General features: G+C 39.2%; 1 protein-coding gene across 9 annotated transcripts in view; it reads right to left on the minus strand.

The window, feature by feature from the left end:
* Positions 1-8,305: 8,305 nt before the first annotated feature.
* The window catches only part of LOC126213167 (zinc finger protein 708-like), a 151,007-nt gene continuing 132,772 nt past the window's right edge, over positions 8,306-26,540 (minus strand). For 7 of the 9 annotated variants that reach the window (XM_049940789.1, XM_049940793.1, XM_049940792.1 and 4 more), the window contains 2 exons: positions 22,671-22,708; positions 8,306-10,066 (listed from right to left, as the gene is read on the minus strand). In XM_049940789.1, the coding sequence (XP_049796746.1) occupies positions 8,731-10,066; positions 22,671-22,708 (1,374 nt within the window). In that variant the 3' untranslated portion in view covers positions 8,306-8,730. Of the gene's footprint in view, positions 10,067-22,670; positions 22,709-23,137; positions 23,265-26,540 lie in introns of those variants that run through there. The other 2 variants (XM_049940796.1, XM_049940797.1) reach the window with 2 other exon arrangements.

Here is a 26,540-nt window from a genome sequence, read left to right on the forward strand (position 1 = left end):
AAGCACGCCAACAGGGAGTTAGACGAGTTCATTACTTACACGCAGTTTTGTGTGTAAGCTTTATCAATGGAGAGAGAGAGTGCATATTGTTTCCTTTTTCCTGAAGTGATATTCCATATACGTTTCAGAAGCCTAAACTAAGTTAAAAACATGGGATGCTGAAAAATCTATCACAGCTGCAGTGACCCTAAAATGAAAAGTTGTGATTGGAGAGACAACACATGTCCTCCAAAAGCCAATGCCAGTAGCAATCCTTAGGGTAACCTGAAGAGACAGCCCTACAGGAATGAAAAATAATATGAGAACAGAAATGAGATGACAGGCTAGGAAATAAACAGTGCGTATAACCCTCTAAAATGCTACAAAGCACCATGCTGCCATGACAATAGGGAAGGCAGATTAGTTGCTGTCAAGTGTGGTGCAACTAGACGGTGGAGGAATCTCTTGGTGATGGTACTAACGCAATGGAACCACCTTCTACTCTTTCCATGTGACGTCACCTCTCACCTTTGCACCTTTTAGTACTCAATAATCTGCAGAAGTGTTCCCTCAATTTTCTATAAAATATGTAAAATATTCAGTAATTTTATAATTCCAGAATCCTGTTGGGCCAGGACACTTCGTGAAGTTTATTGCCCATAGGATAGGTTAACAGTTACGTGTTCACTTTTAGTACATTCAACAACTGTAAACTATTAACTGAGCTACGGTACATCATACGTAAAGTTAGGTAGCCCCGTGCTCCATGTAACTTAATTGTTTCAACTCTCCCTGTTCTAAATCATAGAGGCCTTCCTCCCTTTTTTCTTCTCCATTACAGTTAAGCTCTACTCATAGATCAGTGTATCACATGTAGATTGATTGTATGGTATGGTATGGGTTACTATGTTGTTCTGAAACATTGTTACATGTCGTCGGAGCAAGGTACTGTGGACTGGAGTCGCCAGTTGTGGGTTGAGTTGCGTCTACTTTGCCATCCCCAGCTGGGCACTGGCGACACAACTCTGTCACGGCCAAGAAGTAGGGCGCACATTCCTGCGCCCCCTGCTCATAGGGAGCAGTGGGCACACTCATCTTAGCTGTCAGCTGAGTTCATGGCAGTGTATATACCACAGGTGGAGTTACGTTTCTACAATGCCACATGAGGAACCTGTCTGGGCACCAAGCAAGACTGACGTCTGGAGGGCCCAGGATAACCAACCTGTATGTTTCCACTGCGGATGACTGGGACATGTGGTGCGCTATTGTCAAGAAAGGCGGCGGATATTTGATGATGCCCGCGATAGAAGACATCAGACAGATCTTAGCCGACGCCATCGCCGAGACGACGAAGATGAACAAGAAGATATGGGTGCAGGACGACGTAGGTCACCATCGTCGCAAGCTAGCCGCTGGAGAGGACACTCCCCAACACGCTGATCAAGGGCTCCATCGCCGTTTAGAAGCTCCAGCCGATCACCTAGCCGCTGCAGCCTGGAAAACTCAAGGGTGCAAACTACGTCGATATCCTCATGGATGGCCAACCAGTCCAAGCTCTTGTGGACTCTGGAGCATCATTTTAAGTCATTTCGGAGAAGTACCGTCGCCAGTTGCAGGAAACCGTATTCGTTGACAACAAAACACCTGTGCTAAAGGTGGCTAATGGGAAATATGTAAAACCTACAGGAAGATGTATCATTTGTGAGGGTATAAGTGGCCATACACAGCCCTTAGAATTCATCATCTTACAAGAGTGTAATCATGACATAATTCTCGGATGGGACTTTTTGAAAGCTTCTCAGGCAATTATAGATTGTAATCGCTCGAAGATTATGCTAGACGAGATGAGATTCTGTGGACAGGAAGATGCACATCTGAGTGTGTGGAGACCATGTGTGCTGGAAGATGTGATCATTCCTGCAATCAGCGCTAGAAAGGTAATTGGCATATGTCATGCCCTGCATCAACCCACGGACCTTGTAGTGGAATGTAAGAGAAGCATACCACTGGAGAATAACTTGGTCATTCCAGCCTCTGTCGTCTCGTTTAAGAACGGATTCGGTGAATTGAGGATAATTAACAGTCGTCAAGAACTGCAGATCCTTCCAAGATGCATGTGCATAGCAAACGCTGAGCCGTTAATTGAGGAACAGCTGAGTGTCATGTACTCGGAATACTGGCAAATCGAAGTAGATGAGGCTGATCGTCAGAAAACTGCATTCATCACCCTTGAGGTCCTGTATGAGTTTAAGGTAATGCCGGTTGGTTTGTGTAATGCACAAGCAACTTTTGAACTGATAATGAACAAGTCACCTGAAGTGGACGATGTGTCTTTGTTATTTAGTTGACATTATAGTGTTCTAAGAGACATTTTATGAACACACAAAAAGACTGAGGGCCGTTCTTAAGTGTCTCCCAACAAGGCGGACTGAAAATTAATCCAAGAAGGTGTCTCTTTGGAGCAAAAGAAATCAGAATACTTGGACACCTTGTGTCAAACGAAGGTGTGCGGCCAGACCCAGGAAAGGTGAGATCTATAACGGAATTTCCTATTCCTAAAAGTATTAGAGATGTGAGAAGCTCCCTCAGATTATGTTCTTATTACAGTCGTTTTATCAAAGACTTTTGCATCAAAGCCAGGCCACTCCAAGATTTGTTAAAAGCTGATGCTAAATTTATCTGGGGTGGTGCTCAACAAGATTCTTTCGATGTACTGTGAAAAGCTCTGACGACTGACCCTATACTTGGTCTGTATGATGAGAACATCTACAGAATTACACACAGATGCCAGTGGGTATGGGATTGGTGCTGTTTTGGTGCAAATTTCGGATAGAAAAAGAGGGTTATAGCCTATGCTTCTAAGACACTTACAAAAGCCGAGAGAAAGTACTCAACTACAGAAAGAGAATGTCTCGCTGTGATCTGGGCCATGTGCAAATTTCGACAGTATTTCTATGGAAGGCCATCCTGATGACGTGGGCGACGACTACATCGGCCAGGTGTTAACCAGTGCTGAGGAAGCTCGGCAGTTAGCTTAACTGCACACGCTGCAGGCTTAAGAAAACGATCGCCAAAGGTATGGCGCAAGCCACTGTCCTGTTTACCAGCCTGGTGACCTCGTCTGGATCTTAACTCATGTTCGGAAGATTGGTCTCTCTGAGAAGCTCCTCAGGAGCTACTTTGGACCTTATAAGGTTGTAAGACAGTTGTCTCTTGTTACTTATGAAGTTGAAGATTTCGACCCCGACGCAAGACACGAAAGATCAGAGATACAGTCCATGTCCATTGAATGAAGCCCTAAAGGATCCTGCCATCCAGGGTAAATTCGCAGCTCCAACGACAGGCAACAAGCAGAAAGGTGATGAAGAACATAGAAGAAAAAGAAGTTCTAAGAAGATCATCGCCAGGGCAAGCATCAGTCATCGGGAGTCAGAGAGTGCAGGACCGATGACTCGTTCCCAGACTAGGAGGACATAACACCGAGAAGCTGTTCTCTTCAGGAGGGAGCAATGTCGCAGAAGAAGCTGAGTAGCACCGTGATGTAGTGGTTATGACTCTAAATTGTTGCACGGAAGATCGTGGGTTCAAAACTCACCTGGACTGCACAATTTCAATTTCTATATTCAGTTCCAGTCCATTCTAGAAGTATCCACAAATGTCAAGAATCATTGTACTGGAATGTTCTGTAGCTCTATATATACTGTATGTGTTCTGGCTGGAGGCAGTTCACTACACGCTCTTGTGTGTGCAAGTGCTGAATAAACCTTTGTTAAGTAAAGTTAGTTTTCGTCATTCATCTAATTACACCTTCTTCCACATGACAATACGCACCTTTAACATCTAGAGGGTCAGAAGACCAAGAGTGATTTTTTCTTCCTTTCTTGCTCTCAGATTATTTTATATTGTTGTGTGTGATCTCTTGTTCTTGAGTACTTACATAAAACATTACTTATCTGTCAGTGTACTAGATAATATTCCTGTTCATTGTTTCATTGTAAATTGTCCTATGTTTATGCACAAAAAAAAAACAATAAGGGGTAAATCACTCCACAGAACCAGTAACATGTTGGATCATACACAACTTCATCCATGTAAACCCCCTGCCTGCAATTGATATGAAGATTCTCTAAGTCATCATTTTTTTTCTAAGATGCGAGTTCTAGCAAGCATCTTCTCTCACAGGTCAGTGTGAGCAAAAAACTTGCATTTATTCCTCATTCATTATGCATGCCTGTCATATTTTAGTGTTTTTGAAATTTTTTCATCATTTTACAATTGCAGTGAGATGCCTATATGGCTAGACAATTTTCTATGGCAATATTACACTGGTTAGTGAGACAGGATGGGCGGAGGATATTTTTCGTTATTTGTGAACCCAATTCAGTAGTCTTCCTGGATTAGAAATGATGGCTTCTCTCTTCTCTTGTTGATTGTTGCTGTAGGGAGCATGTGGGACCAGTTTGGATACCGTGTAGTGGCCAAAGTTTCCCCCTTCCAAGTCTCACATGTTGTGTACCAACCACGAAACTTAACTTATTACTATCTTTTAATGCTGCAAAGTAGCATCCCTGACGAATCTCTGAACATCTTCTGACAACCCATGAGCTTTTTTCTGGAGTTCAGGCACCTAGCCACAATGGCATCGTGTTTCGCAGCAATCGCGTTGCCTTTGATTGGCCAGCCAATTCTCCTGACCCAATGCCCAACTATCCTTTGGAGATGTGAAACCTTGGTCAGTTCTGCCCTGTTCCTGCTCACTGATGGAGGCCTAAGGTCATGATACTGATATCAGTAAGCATTGGTGTACTCTGTGAAGCCAACTTAGTTGGTAATAATACACTTAGAGCATTTGGGATTCATTAGCGAGAGTGCACTATTTTCCTTTCATTTCTCATAAATTTGATAATTCGTGAGTAATGGTGGACTTGGCATCTAACCTTTGTCACAAGCATGAGGTCAGCAATGGGCCGCATTAGGGTAAGGAACCTCGTCTTCAAAGGTACAGTATCACCTTCAGTATCTCTTCTTTAATCTTTTTCTTCTGATACACGTGTGGATTTAAGTTTCTAGATTTTAAGTTCATGATCCTTTGTGCTAGAACACACGACCACATGGAAAACTGTTGGTCTTGCATACAGCTAAATCCATAACGACTTCTTAGCATTACAGTGATTTTATTTTCTTCACGTAAACGAGTGCTGCTTGACAGATATTCACATGAGTTACCTGGTTTTCGGTGGGGAGGTCACTTTGGCACTTTCTTATTCTGGTATTTATCCCTTACTCTGTTTTGTCTATAACAGTGGCAAGTGCATGATGGTAATTTTACTCTCTTGTAAAAAGGGTAGCGTATTCTTCTAGTCACAATGATCAGAACCATTATTCCTCTTCCCAACACTCCTTTTTCTCCGCCGCTGTGGAGAGCAGTTGGCTGAATCAGTCATTCCTTCCTCCTTCAAAATTATGTTAAATAGTATTTGTATGAGCAGAATTAACGAAATTATTTTCTTTGTATTTATGCAAGTCCTCGTTTGTGTCTTTTCTGTAATAACGATGTCATACTAATGTCTATCTGCATTCAGCAATTCAATGAAACTCCCCTCCCATACAAGAGGAGCTTGAAAGCCCCATTAATCCTTATGATCAGCAAATGAACTAAACAATAAATGCTTTGCATAGTTGGTCTCCATGGAACTGCTGAGAACTGTATCAAATTCTTCCCTTCCATGTACAGGAAAAGTCATGACTCACTGTGAGTCATGAACAAAATTGCACTTGATGTGGGGAAAGTTGGTTGCCTTACCCTGAATAGGTGATAAAGGGTTTGAATTAAATAACCAATGCCTATTCACTAAATTTATTTGTTGAGGGATCTTTCCACAATTCCAATAGAAAGGTACTTATGACAAACAAGGCACTACTTTTACCCTGTCTGAAATACTTCCACTGATTCATTATACTTCAAAGTCAAAACCCACATACCATTTTGTTTTTGGTAACACTAGTATAGTGTAGCAACCAACTGCTGAAACAAGTGTGATTTCTAAGAGTTTCATGATATACCACGTCTTGGCTTCCCCTGTGAAACACAAGTTAGCCACACAAGTGGTTACTTCATCTAACTAACTGCTTATTGCAGCAGTTGATTGATCATCATTAATGAAAACTGACACTTCTTGTGTTGTTTTACCCCAAAATTGATTGACAAGTGCAGCTACAGCTGGATCAAAAGAAGAAGGTGCTACCCTCAACTTGGCCTGTTTGGCTGACTCAGCTGTGATTGAACCTGAACAGCTCCCAAAGCCTCAAATCTATGAAGGAGATCCTCATGCTCCTGCTTTTAGCGAAAATTTTTCACTGTCAACGCCCGTAGTTTCTCATTAGAGCAACATCAGACTGTACTACTACTACTACTAGTAGTAGTAGTAGCAGCAGCAGCCACAATAGCAGCATGTGTTACTACCATTTTGGATACTTTCTCTCCACTGAAATTAAAACCAGAAAGACAAATAGTCCACTGACATTAATTAATTTTTCCTGCTTATCATCACCCATCTAAATTCAGAACAATAGCGAGCTAAATGACCAATTCATGTGTGTTTAACATGTGGTGGCTACAGCCTTAGCGCATGGCAATTTATACTTTGCTAGGTTGCAACACAGACACATACATTATTGGTCTACCATTACCCTTGCACAATGATAAGCAAACAGGTATGTATGGCTTTGAAAATGTAACCTTAAACCTACTCTAGTCAGTACTATGTAAATTATGTCTAGTAACTGAGATCAAACACAGAATTAAACAAAAACAAAGTGACACATTGCATCAACCAATACTACTGAACTGGAGATATGTCACATACCACTGCTCATGCGTAATTTACTGAAGGACCCAATCTTACTGTTCGACACTGAAACACAGTGTTTGGGTGTCAAGAGTTACGCAACAATCACTTCTCTCAGCAAACTGTAGCATTTGGAGACTGAACGAATACTTCCTGACACAACCTGTGTTGTTAATGGTAACGAAAATCTCCTGACACACTATATGTTGTGAATGCTAAAGCTCATTTACTGACAGCAACTGTAGTGACATGGTCTAGTCCGGGCCACTATATGTCAGGATGGTTGAGAGAAATGGCAAGGGAGAGGGCAGAGGTACAGCGGGGCTTACAGTCAAACAGTGATAGTATTGACAGATGTTTATTCAAAAAGTCTTATGCAGCCATCCTCAAGAATAAGCATGGCACACCCAGGTCCTTCAGAACCTTACTAACTACAAAGCCCAATGCTTACTTTTGGTGCCCATGTTGTGTTTGCAGGCAACACCATATGTACCACTGGCAGTGAAGACTGAGAGTGGTCCTCTGGCATGCTTACTCATGGACCCTGTCATGCATTTGGGTTCAGTAGCCAACATGAGATGACCGTTGCTCAGCAGCTATGTCCTGGTCATGCCACCTCCTATCACTGACCAGGCAAATGGTGGCTTGGTGGACATGAGGCTCCAAGGGCGCACCTCCCCAGCCATTTCACAGACAGCTTGCAGTCCTGTAGCCAAAGTCCCCCAGAGATTAGATGCTAGTTACATATTAGCTTCCCACATCAGTGAAATCTCACAAACCCCATGGCCACTACATCACAGTTAGGTGCACCAAGCTAGGATTCGATGAATAAACTGGCATGTGGTCAGCTGATCTTCATCGCAAAAAGTGAGTTGCAGCTTTTCTGGAACTCAAAAGACCATCATTCTCCTAAGTTCAAAATGCAGAAAGAAAGATGGCACAGCTGAATATTTGAGCTTCTAAGCTTGTAAGCTCACTATCAGCCTAACATTGTCCCACTGGAGGGGGACAAGCAAGTTTGTTTGCTGTTACCACGTCAGATTTTCCTAGATCATTCTGTCCTGAGCACACATAGCTAGTCCTGGTTAAGTTCCTCAGCAGCATGCAAGTGCCCGAATATTTTCTTCAGTCTTGGTCACACTGTGTTAACTGTTCATGCACTCAGCCACTGAATGATGTCGCAAGCTGTGATCTGCCCAGAATATTTTGTCATAATGTGAACAATATGATCCAGTGGCTTAGTTGAACAGCATCTCAGCTGGACTGTCCTCTACTGACCATGTTTAAAAATTCACATACCAAACATTTCTGTGGCATAGAATATTTAACAAACCTACTGATAACAAATTGTAAATACTGCACACACACCTAAACTTCAGACTATGATTAAATTATACAACACTAGGAACCTTTGTTCATATTTTGGCAATAAAGAAGTTCATACAGGCAAATAAAAACTTTAATTCATATTCCTAAAAGTTTGGATACAATAAGATTTATGACTAACATTAGACACGTCTTTACAAACAGCACCTGGATCTCTCTGTTTAACATTATATACATTAATGCAATCATCATTTAGAAATTACAATTCAGAACACTATTAACAAAACGTATTTCAAAAAACTCCTGGCCTAATTTTCAACTGCACTATCACATAAATTACAGGCCTCAATACAGGCCCTGCATTGAATACTATGTTTCAGTTCTTAAAATGAGTACTGATCTCTAGACTATCTGATATCAGTATGCAATCTGCCATTAAAACAACTATTATTTCTGAGACTCCTTTTCACCATGCTTAGCTACTGTCTGGTCTCTCACGAATAGGTGTTATTGTATTCTACATGAAATTGGCAGATTAAAGTTGAACTTACCAACCAACAGCACATGAACATTATTTTTAGTCAGTATGTGTTGCAACGTGTCTCTTCAGATGACCAGCTTCAGTGAAGGATTTCCCACAACTATCACATTTGTGAGGTCGCTCACCACTATGAATCAATGAATGCTTTCTGAGATTACCAGCAGTAGTAAAAGCTTTCTCACAAACATTACATTTATGTGGTCTTTCGCCACTATGAATTAATGAATGTGTTTTGAGAATACCAGACGTGGTAAACGATTTTCCACAAATCATACATTTGTGTGGTTTCTCCCCAGTATGAATTAAGATGTGCGTTTTAAGACAACTACGGTGAGTAAACGAACTACCACAATCTTCACATCTGTACGGCCTCACCCCAGTATGTATAAATTTATGCATCTTCAGACGCCTAAACACCTTAAAGGATTTCCCACAAACATCACATGTGTGTGGCCTCTCGGCAGAATGAATTAATATATGAGCTTTGAGATTGCAAGATTCGATGAAAGATTTCCCGCAAATATTACAGATGTGTGGTTTTTCGCCGGTGTGTGTTAATATATGCTTCTTGAGGAAACCGGCGTACAGATAGCTCTTACCACAAACATCACATTTGTGTTTTCCATCGCCTGTATGTATTATGGAATGCTTATAGAGATTACCAGAGTCAATAAATGATCTCCCACAAATATTGCATTTATATGGTCGTTCGCCCGTATGTAATAAACAATGCCTCTTGAGACTACTGTACATACTAAAGGTTTTCTGACAAACTTCACATTTGTGTGGTTTCTTGCCACTATGATGTAACATGTGTCTCTTTAGATGACTAGAGTCTGCAAAAGATTTCCCACAAACATCACATTCATGAGTATGTATTAATGACTGCCTTTTCAGATGAACAGGCTTAGCAAAGTGTTTCCCACAAATAACAGAAGTGAGTGATGTCTCGCTCGTATGTGTTGTAGAATGTTTATACAGATAACCTGGCTGAGCAAGTGATTTATTCCTAATCTCAGAATTTTGGGAATTATCACATGTAGTAAGAGATTTCTTTGAAATATCGAATATGTGTGGGTTTTCATCAGCACGCATTACTTCACAGGGTGGGAGGCTACAAGAGTAATTTGAGACTTTACTACATTGATATTCCTCTCGACTAATTACTGGCTGTATGAAGCTATTATGAATGAGAAATATCACATCACACCGTGTAGCTACCTGCACAGGTAACTGTATTTCTGTTTGAGTACCAATTCTGACAAAATGTGGCAATTTCACTGCAGCAATTTCCCGTTTATCAGTAGTCACTCCTTGCAGACTTGTTTCTTTCAAGAACATGGCTCCAGGGTCACCGATGGGGTTGATCGACCTGAAGCAAGAATAAGAGAGTACTAAGTATCCATTCATAGACACACAGAATTTCAGTAGTCCACAAATTATTAACTGTAATTGGAAAGAGAAATTTCTACAAAGAGTACACTTATGAAAGATATATTTCACTATAAACTTCAAAACTTCAACAATGAATAAAAAAATTTTGTATGCTCCATTTTGGTGTAACTCACAATATTACTTATCATGTACTTCTGTCTTCCACTGTAAACTGTCAGGAAGCTTGGAACAGCCGCAGTGCCTGTGAATGGTTACATCTACCCAAAGACGTTATGTTATGGCACTAGGTAATTCAAACATTTTCAGCTTTTGCTACATTCTGACCAACATGTCCAAGACATCATAATTGTCTAATATTCAATAAACTCTTAACATGAGCCAAACTTTATATGAATTATTTCTTCTTGTAACTTGTACAAATTCAGTGTAATCACAAAAAAGAGGCAACACATAATCATTCATAATTTAACTAAAACCAGTGCATACACATTCTCATCTGAATTTAACAGTATATCCCAACTGAGGAACACTTATGAAGATTTTACAGTTCATGATGCACAACAGTAGTGTGGACTATGTAATCATTGTTTCGCATGCCCTAATTATTAATAGATGTTCAAATAAAAAATCATCTAAATGTAGCTTGATACAATGCACCAATGTATTTAAACATACTATACACCAAGTATTTAAACAGACGATATGTACCAACCTACTTTCTAAAACAGTTTATAATAAAATTGACACATACCTATGCACACATACGCAAATGCGTGCATCCATGCCACCCCTCCCCCCTCTCCCCCCCCCACACACCTAACTTTTAAATAATTTCTAACTCTATTAAATGCTTATACACAGAGGACAAAAAGAAAATGGTACACTTGCCTAATATTGAGTAGGGGCCCTGTGAGTACGCAGAAGTGCCACAACATGACGTGGCACAGTCTCAACTAATGTCTGACGTAGTGCTGGAGGGGACTGACACCATGAATCCTGAAGGACTGTCCATATATCTGCAAGAGCATGGGGGTAAAGATGTCTTATCAACAGCACGTTGCAAAGCATCCCAGATACGCTCAATAATGATCATGTCTGGGAGATTTGGAGGCCAGCGGAAGTGCTTACACTCAGAAGCGTGTTCCTGGAGCCTCTCTGTGGCAATTGTGGACATGTAGGGTATCGCATTGTCCTCCTGGAATTTCCCAAGTCTGACGGAATGCATATGAACATGGACTTGAATGGATACAGGTGATCAGACAGGATGCTTACATATGTGGCATCTGTCTGAGTGGTATCTAGACATTTCAGGGGCCCCATATCACTCCAACCGCACATGCCCCACATCGTTACATAGCCTCCACCAGCTTCAACAGCCCCCTGCTGAGATGCAGGGTCCATGGAATCATGAGGTTGTCTCTACACCCGTATACATACATTCCCTCAATAGAGTTTGAAATGAGACTTTTACAACCATACAAGACATTTCCTGTCATTAACAGTCAAATGTTGGTGTTCACAGGTCCAGGCGAGGCATAAAGCTATGTGTAGTGCAGTCATCAAGGATACATGAGTGAACCTTTGGCTCTGAAAGTCCATACTGGTGATGATTTGTTGAATAGTTTGCATGCTGACACTTGTTGATGACACTTGTTGATGAATCAGCGTTGAAATCTGCAGCAATTTGCACAATGGTTGCACTTCTGAACGTTGAATGATTCTCTTCAGTTGTCGCTGGTCCTGCTCTTGCAAGACCTTTTTCCAGCTGCAGCGATATCAGAGATTTGATATTTTATTGGATTCCTGATATTCATGGTGCACTTTTGAAATGGTCATATGGGAAAATCCCCAGTTCATTGCTACCACGGAGATGCTGTGTCCCATCACTCATGTGCCGACTATTACACTATGTTCAAACTTACTTAAATCTTAATAACCTGCTGTTGTAGCACCAGTATCTGATCTAACATTTGCAACAAACACATAGTGTCTTATATAGGTGTTTCTGACTGCAGTGCCATATTCTGCCTGTTTACGTTTCTCTGTATTTGAATACACACACCTATAGCAGTTGCTCTGGCACTTCAGAGTAGGTGAATGTCCATCTGCCTGTCCATGCGCGCGCGGGTGTGTGTGTGTGTGTGTGTGTGTGTGTGTGTGTGTGTGTGTGTGTGTGTGTGTGTGTGGAAAACAGTGAAGGAATTTAATCAAACTGCAGTAAATGAATATTAAGTTAGTAAGTGACAAACAATTTGCAAGTCCCTGATAAACAGAATCCAAAAGCTTTCTCTTAAATAATTAACACATCTGGGAGGATCACTCACGACAGAATGATATATACATTTATTGGCCACTAAGAGATCTGATGTCTTTGAGGATGTTCACATAGACACATTAACAATTAACAATCATGATACTTATTTGACAACTGTGACTATCTGGTTTCATGACCTAGAAAGGTGTACACAGGCAATAAACTGGATATACAAGCTGACACATGCTTTCTTACAGGTAACTTATAAACATCTAATGTGTAAAAACCACAACAGACAAAAGTAGACCATGTTCAAGTGAACCATTACATGAGCCCTATAAAAATTTGGAACTATCAGAATAGTTGAACACCAGAGATCTAGCCAGTACAAAATTGATATCATGAAGTTGATTCCAAAACAGTATTTTCTGCATAGTGGGTACGAAGTAGAGCATTATAATCATGTGTATGAGTAATATGATAAGGAAGGTCACAAAGGAAACTACCAATATGACTGCTGCTCATGCTACTTGTATCAGTTGCTGTTTTTAATGGCGCTTGGACTTTGTTATCACCACCAGAATTGTACGAAGAGTTTGTTGCTAATCACACTAAAATTAATGACAGAAGAAGATGTGAGAGATCATTAGTTATTGATGAGTCAATCTCAAAGGGCAACAAAATCAAACATAAAGGCCAGAGGAATGCCCTGATAATCTCAGGTTTCTTGAACTACTTTTCTTAGCATACTGATTAAAAAGTAGGGATACTGCAAGATGTATGCACAATGAGACCTATGAATTGTCCCAGCAGACCACAAATAACAACATATGGTAGAAACATAACACAGCTTTGACAGCATGCAAATAAAATGGCCAGTTCTCTAAAATTTAATGTTCTGGATGACAAGACATGCCTATACCAGTTTAATCCTGAACTCACAAGGCAATTACAGAAGTGGTGGAATTACTTTTAACTCAAACCACAGACATTCAAATGAAGTTTCCTGCACAAGTCATACAAACTGTTCTATACATTCAAGAGGAAGCAATTACGACCATACCACAGAACCACAGAAGTGCCTGTACAAATCCTTACTCACAAAGCACACGATGTCGATTTTTATGAGTCCAAAGGTGTGTTACGAACGTGAAAGCAACAGATGAATGAGATGTGAAGTTTGTGGCAGATGCACTTCTACATGATCGCCCTGCAACATTTGAGAAAATATCTGAACATAAAAGAATTCCGTCTATGTATTCTGTATTCCAACAAATAAGTCAACCAAAGACAAATTTTATTGCTTGAATGCACATGTGCCAATGTGCAGACATTGCAACCTACTTGAAACAAAGATTTGATGCTGGTCAAGTTTCCTTGCATCAAACATTCATTATTTACAAAATGAATGTTAGAGACAGCCTGTGTTGAAATAACAGTCGTACAGATGGAGAGGTCATCTTTCACACAGAAAAATAATCTCGTGGACCTAAATCAAATGTCAAACAAATGATGATCTCTGCTTATTATTACTATCAGAGAAGAACTGCACAGAATGTCACTAGAGTGGATAATTATAAATTCATTAAACAACAAAACAGTAGCTCCGTGCTGGGCCATTTGGCACTCACAACAATTCTCGCCCACATACCGCAAATATAATAACTGAACTGCTGTGTTGAATTGGGGAGTGATACCTCAAAGACCCTACAGTCCTGACATGAGCTCATCAGTCTCTAAATTATTTCCAGTAATGAAGAACATATGCAAAGGTGCCATATTCAACTATGAAGGAGTATCCATCCATCAGTTGAACAAAGATGGTGTGTTAAATGGAGTTGTAAAATTTCCCCAAATATTTCAATGTGCTCACTGAGAAACGGAAATACTACACTGGCTAACTGTAAAGAGATAAGAAAAAATAAAATAAACTTGTAAGTAAACAGAACATTTTGTTCATCATTCATAAGATGAACCATGAGTACTACTGAAACGCTACATAGTATTTGTGTCATGCATAATCTGAATTCTGCACACTATGAGCACAGTAATGTGATCAATGCAAATTATGTGACAAAATGCTCTCTGTTTCATGATGTGGTCAGTAGTAAAAGAATTACACACCTCAGCCTACTGTACACTTACATGTTTTGTGACAAGTTTGTTATTACTTTTTAAATGCAAGTATGTTTACGATTTTTTGACTTCTGCCACATGCATGAGGTCCGTTTCACTTTGGATCTATGGGAAGGATATTAGCATGTCTGTTTTTTTAACACACACACACACACACACAATACTCCATTATCCAACTTGTACCTCATGTTGTCCATCAAACTATTGCTTTCTGCAAGTGTTTGTATGGAACATCATTATCCAGACACGCTATAATTGGAATCAGACGTCCATTGACTACCTAATATGGATGAAAATTTGTCCTTAAGCATTTAATTGTGCTCGCATAACCACAAGTGCTGAAATGACGATGTTTGCAAAACCAGAGAAGGCAGTGGGGAAATGTCAGGCATTAGGCTGCTGACAAAGACTGTGGCATGGCAGAAGCAAGCCCTGCAAAAAGTGATTATAAGCACTACTCCTGCCAGCCTCGGCCGCTCAGAACGGCTCAGTATATGGACATCAGTGGACAGTTGTAGACCAGCGCTCACAGAACAGATTGTAGCGATCCGTATCAAGTGCTTACTTGGACTTTGTCCATAGCGAAGACTATTACTGTTCGCATGTCACCTGTGACACCGATGTAACTCCAAAGTTAAGTATTGTCAATTCTGCTTTATAGAAATAAAGCTACTAATGGTATTTGCTTGAATTGAGAATGACGTGTCCCTTAGGCACCCTATAAGCAATGAGTCGGCAAGACTCAAAATCAGTAATGATAGAGAATGGTCACTCAGGAATTAGTGGCAATGAACAAGCTGACAGACTAACCAGGACAGGCACAATGACTCTATTTATTGAACCAGAACCTATCCTAACCATCAATAAGGCAACGGTAAATTCAAAACTACATAGCTGGATCAGAAAGCAGCACATAAGAATATTTTATTTTGGTCCAAAAACTAAAACGTGCAAGCTAATGTTGCCGAAACCATGTTTCGTGAGAAGTTCTGTAATCATGAACTTGAGCAAAAAACAGATTTATCTCAGTCAGACTCATGACTGATCATGGTAAACTTAAGAAACACCTGCACATAATGTGTATAGACAAAGAAATGTTGTGAGGAGGATGAAACCACTCCAATGCAAAACTCTGGTGGGCAAAAGACATGGAATAATTGTGTTGTTAAGTCCTGAAGAAATCATTTCTATAATTAACTATTAAAGAGAGTCACACTACTATTTAAGGGTGCTAGTTGGCTTTACTAGAATCACAAAAGTGAAACTGCACAATAAAATCAGTTTCAGTGTGGGCAACAGTAGACTAAGATCACCGTTATTTTTGTCTCCCTGCATAAATCAAATCATTTCATTCAAATAGTGGATGTAAGCCAAGTTAAGGTCAAAATAAAAACAGAAGAGGGTGTCACACAGTCCACAGAAAAGTTACAGTCAAAGGCAGACTTTTATATTCAAAAGCTTGCTGACGAAAAACTGATGAATGTTGTGTACGAAAGAAAGCAGATGGCAACATTCCAGCACTGCCCACTTTTATCTGAATATTTTAGAATGCATCCAGAAATAATTTCTAGAGTGGTTCTGTATAGTAATGCAAAATCTCAATACTGTGCATGGGAATGGGCATCCCATGTGACACCAGGCCACAGGGGGGGGGGGGGTAAAGTGTGCCTAAGTTAGTCTTGAACTGCAATTACTTATTGAAAACTGACACATATATATTACAGAACTGGAGCATACTTCAATGGTGTGAAATAAAATTTCAAAGATGCAAGGGAAAATGGTTCATACTTTGTAATTTTAATAGTAATACTGGTTTATCACAAGGACTTGCTAACTGATTACATGCTAACAGCTTTTCAGGGAATGATGGCAAGGAGCATGTAATTACACAGTCAAGAGAAGAAGAGCATAGCTGTTAACAGATTTCAGGTATGCTCTTCGATTGAACAAGCACAGAAGAAAAGCGGGGTTTTAATGTGTACAACAGCATAAACACGCAGAAATGACTATGAATCCGAAAGTGAATATATAGAATTTGAACATAAAAAAGGACCAAAACATTTATACAAAGTACTTCTGTTCAGCAGAAGTACTGCTAATATCATCCCTTACAGTTTCCTGCTTCTGTAGCGGCTGCTTGGTTTTCCACCTTATTCAACTGCCTCTCCCCCCCCCCCCCCCCCCCGCCCACTCCATGCCTCCTATGCTAAGAGTCATGTTTATATAGATGTATATATTTTTATTGTTGTGTCCAATGGCTCACATGTCTCTGCATTTTAGGCCATACTTTTACACAACTTCTTCTCAATGGTGTTAACTGTTTAAAATCATCTTCAAACAACACTGCAGTATCCTACATTGCTTGCATTTGTGTCATTGTGTCACTATTTCCATCACCATTATGAAAGTAATGAAGACAGTGCACTTCCTTATTTCAGCCTGTTTGAGTCAGCCATTATCATCTTCTCCGTTCCTACTCTCACAAAACTTAAACCTCATTGGAACAATTCTTTTATTCTTTTCTTTTCTTTTATAACAGTATCACAAATAAAAAACATAGTCTTTTACTCTTCATTTTTGATGGAATACATGAAGACATACAAAATTACAGATGACAAACATACAAAATTACAGATGACATGCATAAGTTTAGGTTCAGTCATGTATTACATCTTGAATTAATAATATATCTACTGCTGTATGATATAATCTTGATAAATTTTTACACGAAAGAGCCAAAGAAACTGGTACACCTGCCTAATGTTGTGCAGGACCCCCGCAAGAGCACACAGAAGTGCCACAACATGACGTGCCATGGCTCAAATAATGTCTGAAGTAGTGCTGGAGGGAATTGACACCACGAACCCCACAGGGCTGTCAATAAATCTGTAAGAGTAGGAGGGGATGGAGAACTCTTACGAACAGCACATTGCAAGGCATCCCAGATATGCTCAATAATGTTCATGTCTGGGAGGTTTGGAGGCCAGTGGAAGTGTTTAAACTCAGAAGGGTGTTCCTGGAGCCACTCTGTAGCAATTCTGAATGTGTGGGGTGTCACATTGTCCTGCTGGAATTGCCCAAGTACATCAGAATGCACAATGGACATGAGTGGATGCAGGTGATCAGACAGGATGCTTACACATGTCACCCACCAGAGAAAAATCTAGATATTTCAGGGGTCCCATATCACTCCAACTACACCACACACCGTTACAGAGCTTCCGCCAGCTTGAACAGTCCCCTGCTGACATGCAGGATCCATGGATTCATGACAATGTCTCCATACCCATACATGTCCATCTACTTGATACAGTTTGAAATGAGACTCATCCAACCAGACAACATGTTTCCAGTCATCAACAGTCCAATGCTGGCATTGGCAGGCCCAGGTGTTGTGCAGTCATCAAGGGTACACAAGTGAAACTTCAGCTCTGAAAGCCCATATCGATGATGTTGCACACTGACACTTGTTGATAGCCCAGTATTGATATCTGCAGCAATTTGCAGAAGTATTGCACTTTTATCACTTGAACAATTCTCTTCAGTCATTGTTGGTCCCGTTCTTGCAGGATCTTTTTCCAGCTGCAGCGATGTTGGAGATTATATGTTTTACCAGATTCCTGATATTCATGATACACTCGTGAAATGGTCTTATGGGAAAATACCCAGTTCACCACTACCTCAGAGATGCTGTGTTCCATTGCTTGTGCACTGACTATAACACATGCTCAAACTCATGTAAATCTTGATAACCTGCCATTGTACAAGCAATAACTGATCTTACAATTGTGCCAGACACTTGCTGCCTTATATAGGTGCTGCCGACCTCAGTGCAATATTCTGCCTGTTTACATATCTCTGTATTTGAATATGCATGCTTGTAACAGTTTTTTGGGCTCTTCAGTGTATAAAAATTGGAGGTTTCCAAGAAAGATCTGTTTGCAACCTCTGTATAGTATGAGGGTTGTTTTAACTGTTCATAGTGCATTCAGTTTCAAATAAATATGCAATTTTTCAACGAATTTATGGAGATGTGCTTACACAAGCATGCTCTCTCTCTGTCTCAAAATACCTCTCTCTGTAAATACTAGTGCCACCTTACAGTCAAAGAGAACCAATGTCGTAAGTTATTAATAGTGAATATTAATAACCAATTGATCAATCTGTGAGATAGCAGTATTGTATGTTAACCGGGGACCTAGAAACGGTGGAGAGGCTCCGTACCCGCTGCAGCCACAGTGGTCCACAACCCCACAGCGACTACTGCAGTCCACTTCACCCCTCCGCCGCCCCACACCGAACCCAGGGTTATGGTGTGGTTCAGCCCCCAGGGAACGTCTCACACCAGACGAGTGTAACCCCTATGTTTGTGTGGTAGAGTAATGGTGGTGTACGCATACATGAAGAATTTGTTTGCGCAGCAATCGCCGACATAGTGTAGCGGAATAAGGGGAACCAGCCCGCATTCACCGATGCAGATGGGTTCCGGGGACCAGGCGCTCCTTCCCGCCCGGAAAGCTGTGCATTAGACCACACGGCCAACTGGGCGAGTAGGAGGCAGCAGTAACCACACCTCTAAGATGATCCATGTCGAGACAATTTTCTGCATTAGGTTTCTTCAGTTGCTGAAACATGTCTGATGCTTATGCTCAGTGCAATAGCTCTCCACAATCCTGATGGTCTGACCAATACATTACATGATAGAACAACAAGAAATACAATAGACACATGGCTTATGCAAACCAAGATCATATTTTATGAACCCTAAATGGGCCCTAATCTTATAAGGTGGTCAGAAAACCTTTCATATCTTATTACCAGAGAATGCAACCAATCCTGTCAGAAAGGCTTATTGCATAAGGCAAAATGGCATAGACATTGCTGCCACCTAATCGTTATCATCACTTGCCCAATTAACGGTTTGTCAACAGAGCGATATATATATATATATATATATATATATATATATATATATATATATATATATATATATATATATATATATATATTGATGACAAGTGACTGAGGTAGGGTAATTCAACTGACAAACTTTCATGTCCTGAGATGTAGAACCTATGAACCAAGATACAAAGTACAAATTCACACTGATCTGGGTGGTAGCAACTATCAGCCTTCAGATGCTAATCAGTGTGAATTGGCTTCCTATAAATGGCATATCCTAGCGTATCATCCAAATTCCTTCTGACCAACACACCAAGAAGGTGAAGACATCGATCCTTTTCTGACTCCATAGTGAAACAAATGTTTTTTTGGATTGAGTTCAGATGTTCTTAAAAGTTTTGGACTTCCATGAGACAAAACACAAAAGTATAGTCTACAAATATAAAAAAAAAGCATGCAGGTTTCAACATCACTAACTCCTGGGTACATTCACCAATATTGTCCATAAACACATTGGCGATAACAGGTGACAAAAGGGTCTCCATTGCAACTTCATTATTTTGATCATTGTAGTGGGGCATTGAATAAAAAGTATAAGTCAACATATGTCGAAACAGATTTGTTAATTCAACACCAAGCCTAATCACAATTAACAGTAATGAATCGGATATGGAGAGTGCAAGTGTAGAGAGAGACTGCATTGAAACTTACTCAAATATCAGAATCATTCAAATGCAGTCCTAATAAATGTAAGAAATCTGCTGTGTTCTTAATATGACACACATACCAACCCCTAGTGGGCTGAACACAGTAGGAAGATGCTTTGCTAAATGGTATGTTGGAGCAACAATACTACTGACAACAGGTCGAAGAGAAGCCCCTTCCCTGTGGATCTTGAGATGGCCACGTGAGCTGCGGCTCTGTCACTGCATTTGTGCCTTGAAAATGACAGTGTGAAGCTGTCGAAATATTAGTAGTTGTTGAAGACGTCATATGGTTGTATTTCTGTAAGTTATTTGAACATTTTAAATGACAAGAGACATTCAAGGTTTCACACTGTTTCCTTCTACATGGTGGAAATTTGTTGTAGCTTGTGAACATTGGATAAACTTAATGGTAGTAGACTGGGACCACAATGGGGAGTGTCGTTTTTGTTAAACTCTGAGACCATAATGTTTTTTCCAATGTTTACAAAAACTATGCATTATATTAATCCACCTGCCGTCAGTTGGATCAAGCAATGGCACTGGTTTCGATTTTCTTCAGGAAAGAATTGATTGTACTTGCCAACAATTTTGTTTTGTTTCCAAGGAATTATTTCGGCTACATTTAACAACTGTTTCAAAAATTTTGATACCTTCTTGGCATTGGCTGGACACTGTTTCCTGGTCGCTGTTTGACTGGGAATTTAATTCTGTAAGTGCATAGCATTCAACGAATGTTTCTGTGGCTAGGTGTTTTATAATCAATTTCACAGTCAAGGCTTTGGAGGCCACAGCTTTATCTGTGCTGGGGAAAGGTTCATTTTACACTGATGCCCAAGAGCTCACTGGTTGTTAATTTATAAGTTCTGTCAAACAAGCTGTTTTTAGATGCTGCCCAGGAAGTAATGAGAGAAGAATGTCTTGTTGACTGGGGCACCTTCCACAAAGAGTAATAGAAGAGCAGCTAAGATGGCTGCTTTGTGTTCACAGAGAATGGTTCCTGATACTGTTACCATATCTGTGGACAAGAGAAATGCCACAGTTGTCTTGGACAAACAGGATTACATTCAAAAGATGAAGTGTTTGCAGTCTGATCCAGTGTACCACAGGTTTGGTGCTGAGCTGACAAAAAGTGTTGAGAGGCAGACTATCAATTGCCTGATGAAAAGTTCCTTGATGCAAGTGACTATTAAGAGTCTTAATTCTTATCAAAATGTCCCTCCAATGTCTCCCAAAATTATGCCTTCCAAAGAAGGGGTTTTCTTTTATGACTATTATCAGTAACATTTAGTAAGATATGATATTCTCTCTCTCTCTCTCTCTCTCTCTCTCTCTCTCTCTCTCTCTCTCTCTCTACTCGCATTTTTCTAGCTGAATCCTTATGATTATTGAGGTTAGATTAGGTGCTGGATTAACAAAACGTGAAAATCTGTGAGCTGAGATACCCCACTTAAAAGTCCCACTCCATCATAATAATTTTAGTGAAAGACAAGCAAGATACATGTGTCATTATTAACCAACCTTTAATTGAATGGGTTATGATACCAATAAGGTATCAGCAGAGTGCCTTACATAGGAAACATTTTCAACAAGGTTGTGGAAATATAACTTGAAAGGTGTTTTTTGAACACCATTTAAGATTGGGGGCCATTTTGGGTACATAAAGCATGATCTCGGTTTGCATATCATGGACAACTGTCACATTCTTTATAATGTCACATATTTGGCAGTACCATGGGGAACTGGTGTCTTAAGTGTCATGTGCTTACAACAGCTCAGCAAATATGTTCTTGAGATCAATGCTTTGGCACCACCATCCACTGAAGTATAACAATATACAATATGGAGATTCTTCCAGTTATTGGCATAGTGTTGTTACAGAAGTACTTAAGATTAAATTATAAAAAGCATTTTAGCCTCAAAAAGTCACAAAGTGTACCTATTGAAATATTGGCAGTTGACAAAGATGTTACCTGGCAGTAGTTATTTGAAGGTTTATACACCAGGAGAAACTCAAGTTTCGAATTTGCATCTACTAACAAAGTATTTCATATCTGTGAATGAAGGAAGTGAAAATTATTGTTTAGATTTTACTTTGAAATTTCTACTAGCTTTGTCAATGTACAAATCATTATACCTATTTCACCACATTTAATATAGTTTGATCGAAAGTTCCATACATCAGTTGCATTAGAAATTTTGGCCATTCTGTTCTACAAAAACACAACTCATTGTGTGAAGAGAAGAAAAACTACAGCAATTAAAAACTCACACTTTTGATATCATCAGTATTTCATGCTTCAAAACCATAAGGCTGCAACTTTTAAATGCCATCTCATTAATTTTATTTTACTGCTGATTAGTGAAAAAGTTAATCGTGTAAATCCATGACAACCTCACATTTACATATAATGGACTACTTATACACACAAATGTGTTATAGATCATATTATGTTGTAATGTGACTGTCAACTGATACTACAAAAAAGAACACAAATCCTCAACCTGTTACATGTGCTGTTCTATGAAAAGATAAACATCTTACTTTTCAAAGATAATCACCCAGTGAATAATGAAAACCTTACCATGTACTGTCTGGTGCACATCTTCTTGGGGCTACCTCCTGAAATATTTCATAATACTATTAAGGAATGAATTAAAAAATAAAACAACAAAGAAGAGTTATTACCAAGACTGCTACTATTCATAGACATTTTATAAATCTGGAATTTTCCTTTTCATGAAAAACACACAGACACACAGACACACACACACACACACACACACACACACACACACACACACACAATGTTACTGAACAGTCTGTAACAGTCATATAGAACATTTATAAACTTACTTCATTAAATACAAAATCTATTTATGACAAATAGTACATATCTCAGTGGCACTACAGAGAGAAATTCTCCCACTGCATATGAAAAATATATGCCTTCAGCTCTACCTGAAGCTGAATTTCATTAAACTCAGCAGTATATTCCAATGGGTTAAAGCATCACATATTAGCCAATACAATAAATGAATGCTAACAGACCATCTTATGGTTTCCAGTGTCATGTGCAGTGGCTTGAAGCAGTCTGACACATTAAACTTTGTTCTAGACCATGAAATGTAAGGTTCCAGGTCCAAGTACCAGCCCACCACATAGTTCCAATATGCCTGGAAGTTTAAGGTTTTTGATTACATTATAGCCTGCCGTTAATAACAATTATTTAAAATTTGATATCCATAGATCCACTTGCCACAAGCACTACACAATAAGAGGTTCTCACACTGAAACAATAACTGGGAGTATGTGTACAGAGTGACAAAGTGGAATGATAACATAAAACGTCACACGTAAACCTCATTCGATCAATGCTTGAATGTTGGTCATTAGTCTGGTATCCATATCACATATGAAGGAAATAGAATCCAATGAAGAGCAGCACATTTTGTTACAGGTTCATTTAGAAATCACAAAAGCATCACAGAGATGCTCAATCAACTCCAGCAGTAGAGGATACAACAAAGGCATTTAGCATCAGTCTGGTTTACTATTAAAATTCCAAATGGGTATATTGTTACAAGTGTCAACCAATGTATTGCTTTCTCATACATATATCTTGTGAAATGACAATGAAGGCGAAATTACAGAGAGATTCTTGATCACAAAGAGGCTTACCACAATATTTTTTCTCATGAGCAATTTGTAACTGGAACAGGAGAGGAGGAAAGTGCCAGTAGTCTGCAAAGTATCCACTGGCACACCGAATAAGGCGGTGTACAAAGTATAGGTGCAGACATAGCTATCAACTCTTCACAGTCCCTAGAGGAGCAGTACGTAGAGGATTGTAGTATAATATATTTCATCATTTAAGGGAACATTGTATGCGAAATTCATTGAAATTTGACATTTTCTGTTTTCTACTCCATAATGTACTCTGGACTTTCCTGAACATTTTGGTATATAATACATTAAAATCAGACAATTGTGATCCCTTCAAATAATATTTTTAATGTTGATGTGTGACTGTCAAATTTCGTGGCTACGAATTTACTGCCACAATTCAGCAGTCATATCTTGGGAACTACACAGTCTAGAAAGTCGTGAATTACTTTGTTTTGTGCCTACTGCTACATCTCGGAAGTTGGCATTACGAATAAAGAAATCAGTCCTTTGTTTCTGATAACAGTTTTCGTTGAAAGTAGTATGATTATCAGCTATTTTTGTAGTAAACTAACTTCTACTGCTTTTTATACGTAAATAAAATGACTAAGCGTAAAAGTAACTTCAAGAAATGCAAATTTGTGGTTAACAGATATGTGAGACCTTCATTTTCTTGTGAAGTACTAGAAAACACCAATGAAAAGCCATGTCATGCATTGTGTCCACCTCCACCAAACACTTGGCATAAATGAATGAATTTACACATAAACATTATCTTCCTTTGGCAGTAATGGAGGCAATCAAACCTATTTACAGAGATTTGGCAAATCCTGAGCTACTAAAGAAGTGTTTACATGGTAAGACCCAGAATGTGAATGAGTCCTTCAATAATGTTGTGTGATGCTGTGTGCCTAAAAATGTATTTGTTGGCCTTATGACTCAAAAGTTAGTAGTGTCTGATGCTGTAATAACTTTTAATGGTGGAAACTATGAAAGACTTAAGGTTCTGGAGAAGTTAGGGGTAAGATTTGGACAGAATACAGCTAAAGAACTGCTGAAACTGGATGAGCTTCATGTACATGAAGCAGAGTTAGCTGCTCAGGAAAAAAAGGGGGGGGGGGAGAAGGCAGGCACTGGGCTGTTGTGACACTGAAGAAGACACAGACTATGGGACAGGGAGATTCTAGTGCATAAAAGACACAGAAATGTAGGTCTGTATAAGAATTTGTAATAAAAAAGATTTAAACCTCAATACTTCTGAACTACATGTTTTGCAATAAATGACCCGATTTCTAAAAAAGTACTGATGGTAGAGACATGAAATTTTCACAGAATGCCAAGTGTGAGGTTCAACACATATGGAACTAGAATAATTAAAATATGCTGAGTTGTTTTGTTTTTGTGTTCATTTATTTACAAAATTCTGCCAAAAACTGAGTGTTTGGAAAAAAAGAAGATAACATGCCCCACAATACAATTTCAGTAATAATTCTAGTTCAGTGTATCTAGGAAGGTGCATTCAATAATTATGGAAAATTGTAAATTGGTGTCTTAAAAAGATAATGGGTCACAAAATTCAATAATTTAACATTGGCAGCATAGGACATACAATATCCCCTTAAAGATAGCGCTAGAAACTTTGTAAGTAAACTTTTGTGAGACACAAAAGTTCAGGATTCCTAACATCTATGTGTTGTTCTCCCAAGAGTCAAACACGCATGTGACTATTCACAGTTTCTTTGATTCATTGAATATCTCTTCTCGATCCTATCTGGTATGTGTGACACACTTGATCAATATTCCTGGAAGGTTCAGATGATTGTTTTATAAGTAATCTTCTCTATAGCCTGATTGCATTTCCCTAGTATACTACCAATGAACTGAACCCAGCAATCTGTTCTATCTACAACTGAGCTTATGAAATCATTCTATTTCACATCCATAAAAACTGCTACACTGTTACAAACAAGTAATTGTGTGAGTTGACTGATTCGAACAGTGACTCAGTAATATTGTAGTCACAGGATAGTATGTTTATTCATGTTGTGAAACTCACAGTTTTGTATTTCTAAACATTTACACATGTTCACAAAATTTACACTTGTTTCAACTTTTATCAAGATCTGCTAGAACATTTTTGTAGCTTTGTTCAGACAGTCCTTCATTATAGATACCTGTATCATCTGCAAAAAGTCTGAGGTTACTTTTATAGTTATCTTTGACACATTAATGTACAACATAATATTGTACTTTCATTAATTAACACTGGTGTGATACTAAATCAAATACGTTTATACGTTTTGGAAGTCAAGATGTACTGCAGCTACTTGACTGCCTTGATCCATAGCTTTCAGGATGAAATGTTGAGTACATCAAGTTGTGTTGACCAATATTGGTGGAATCCATGCTGTATGGCATGAAAGAGATGATTTCAAAGATAATGGACAGCAGTTTTGTGGACTATTTTTGTTACCATTATTCTAAAAAAGGTGTCTGCCAGCTGCATTATCTCCTAATTATGGGCATAGCTTTTTGTCTGAGTGATCTACGGTATAATACAGGGCTAACTCGGCCACAAATTCCAGAGAGAATACAACAGAGATTTCATTGGGTCCTAAGCTTTGCTGAATTTAGCATAATGAAAGGGTTGGAGAGAATATTTTTATAATACCACAAATTACTTTTTCTTCCTGTTGCATTTATGGCTAGATTCTGGGTAGAATGACTGCTTGCCTGTATTTGCCACAGCCGCTATTTACAAAATTTTATTTCCATGAGTTCTGTTGGA

Source organism: Schistocerca nitens, chromosome 11, assembly GCF_023898315.1.
Source record: "Schistocerca nitens isolate TAMUIC-IGC-003100 chromosome 11, iqSchNite1.1, whole genome shotgun sequence".
Classification (NCBI taxonomy): Eukaryota; Metazoa; Arthropoda; class Insecta; order Orthoptera; family Acrididae; genus Schistocerca; species Schistocerca nitens.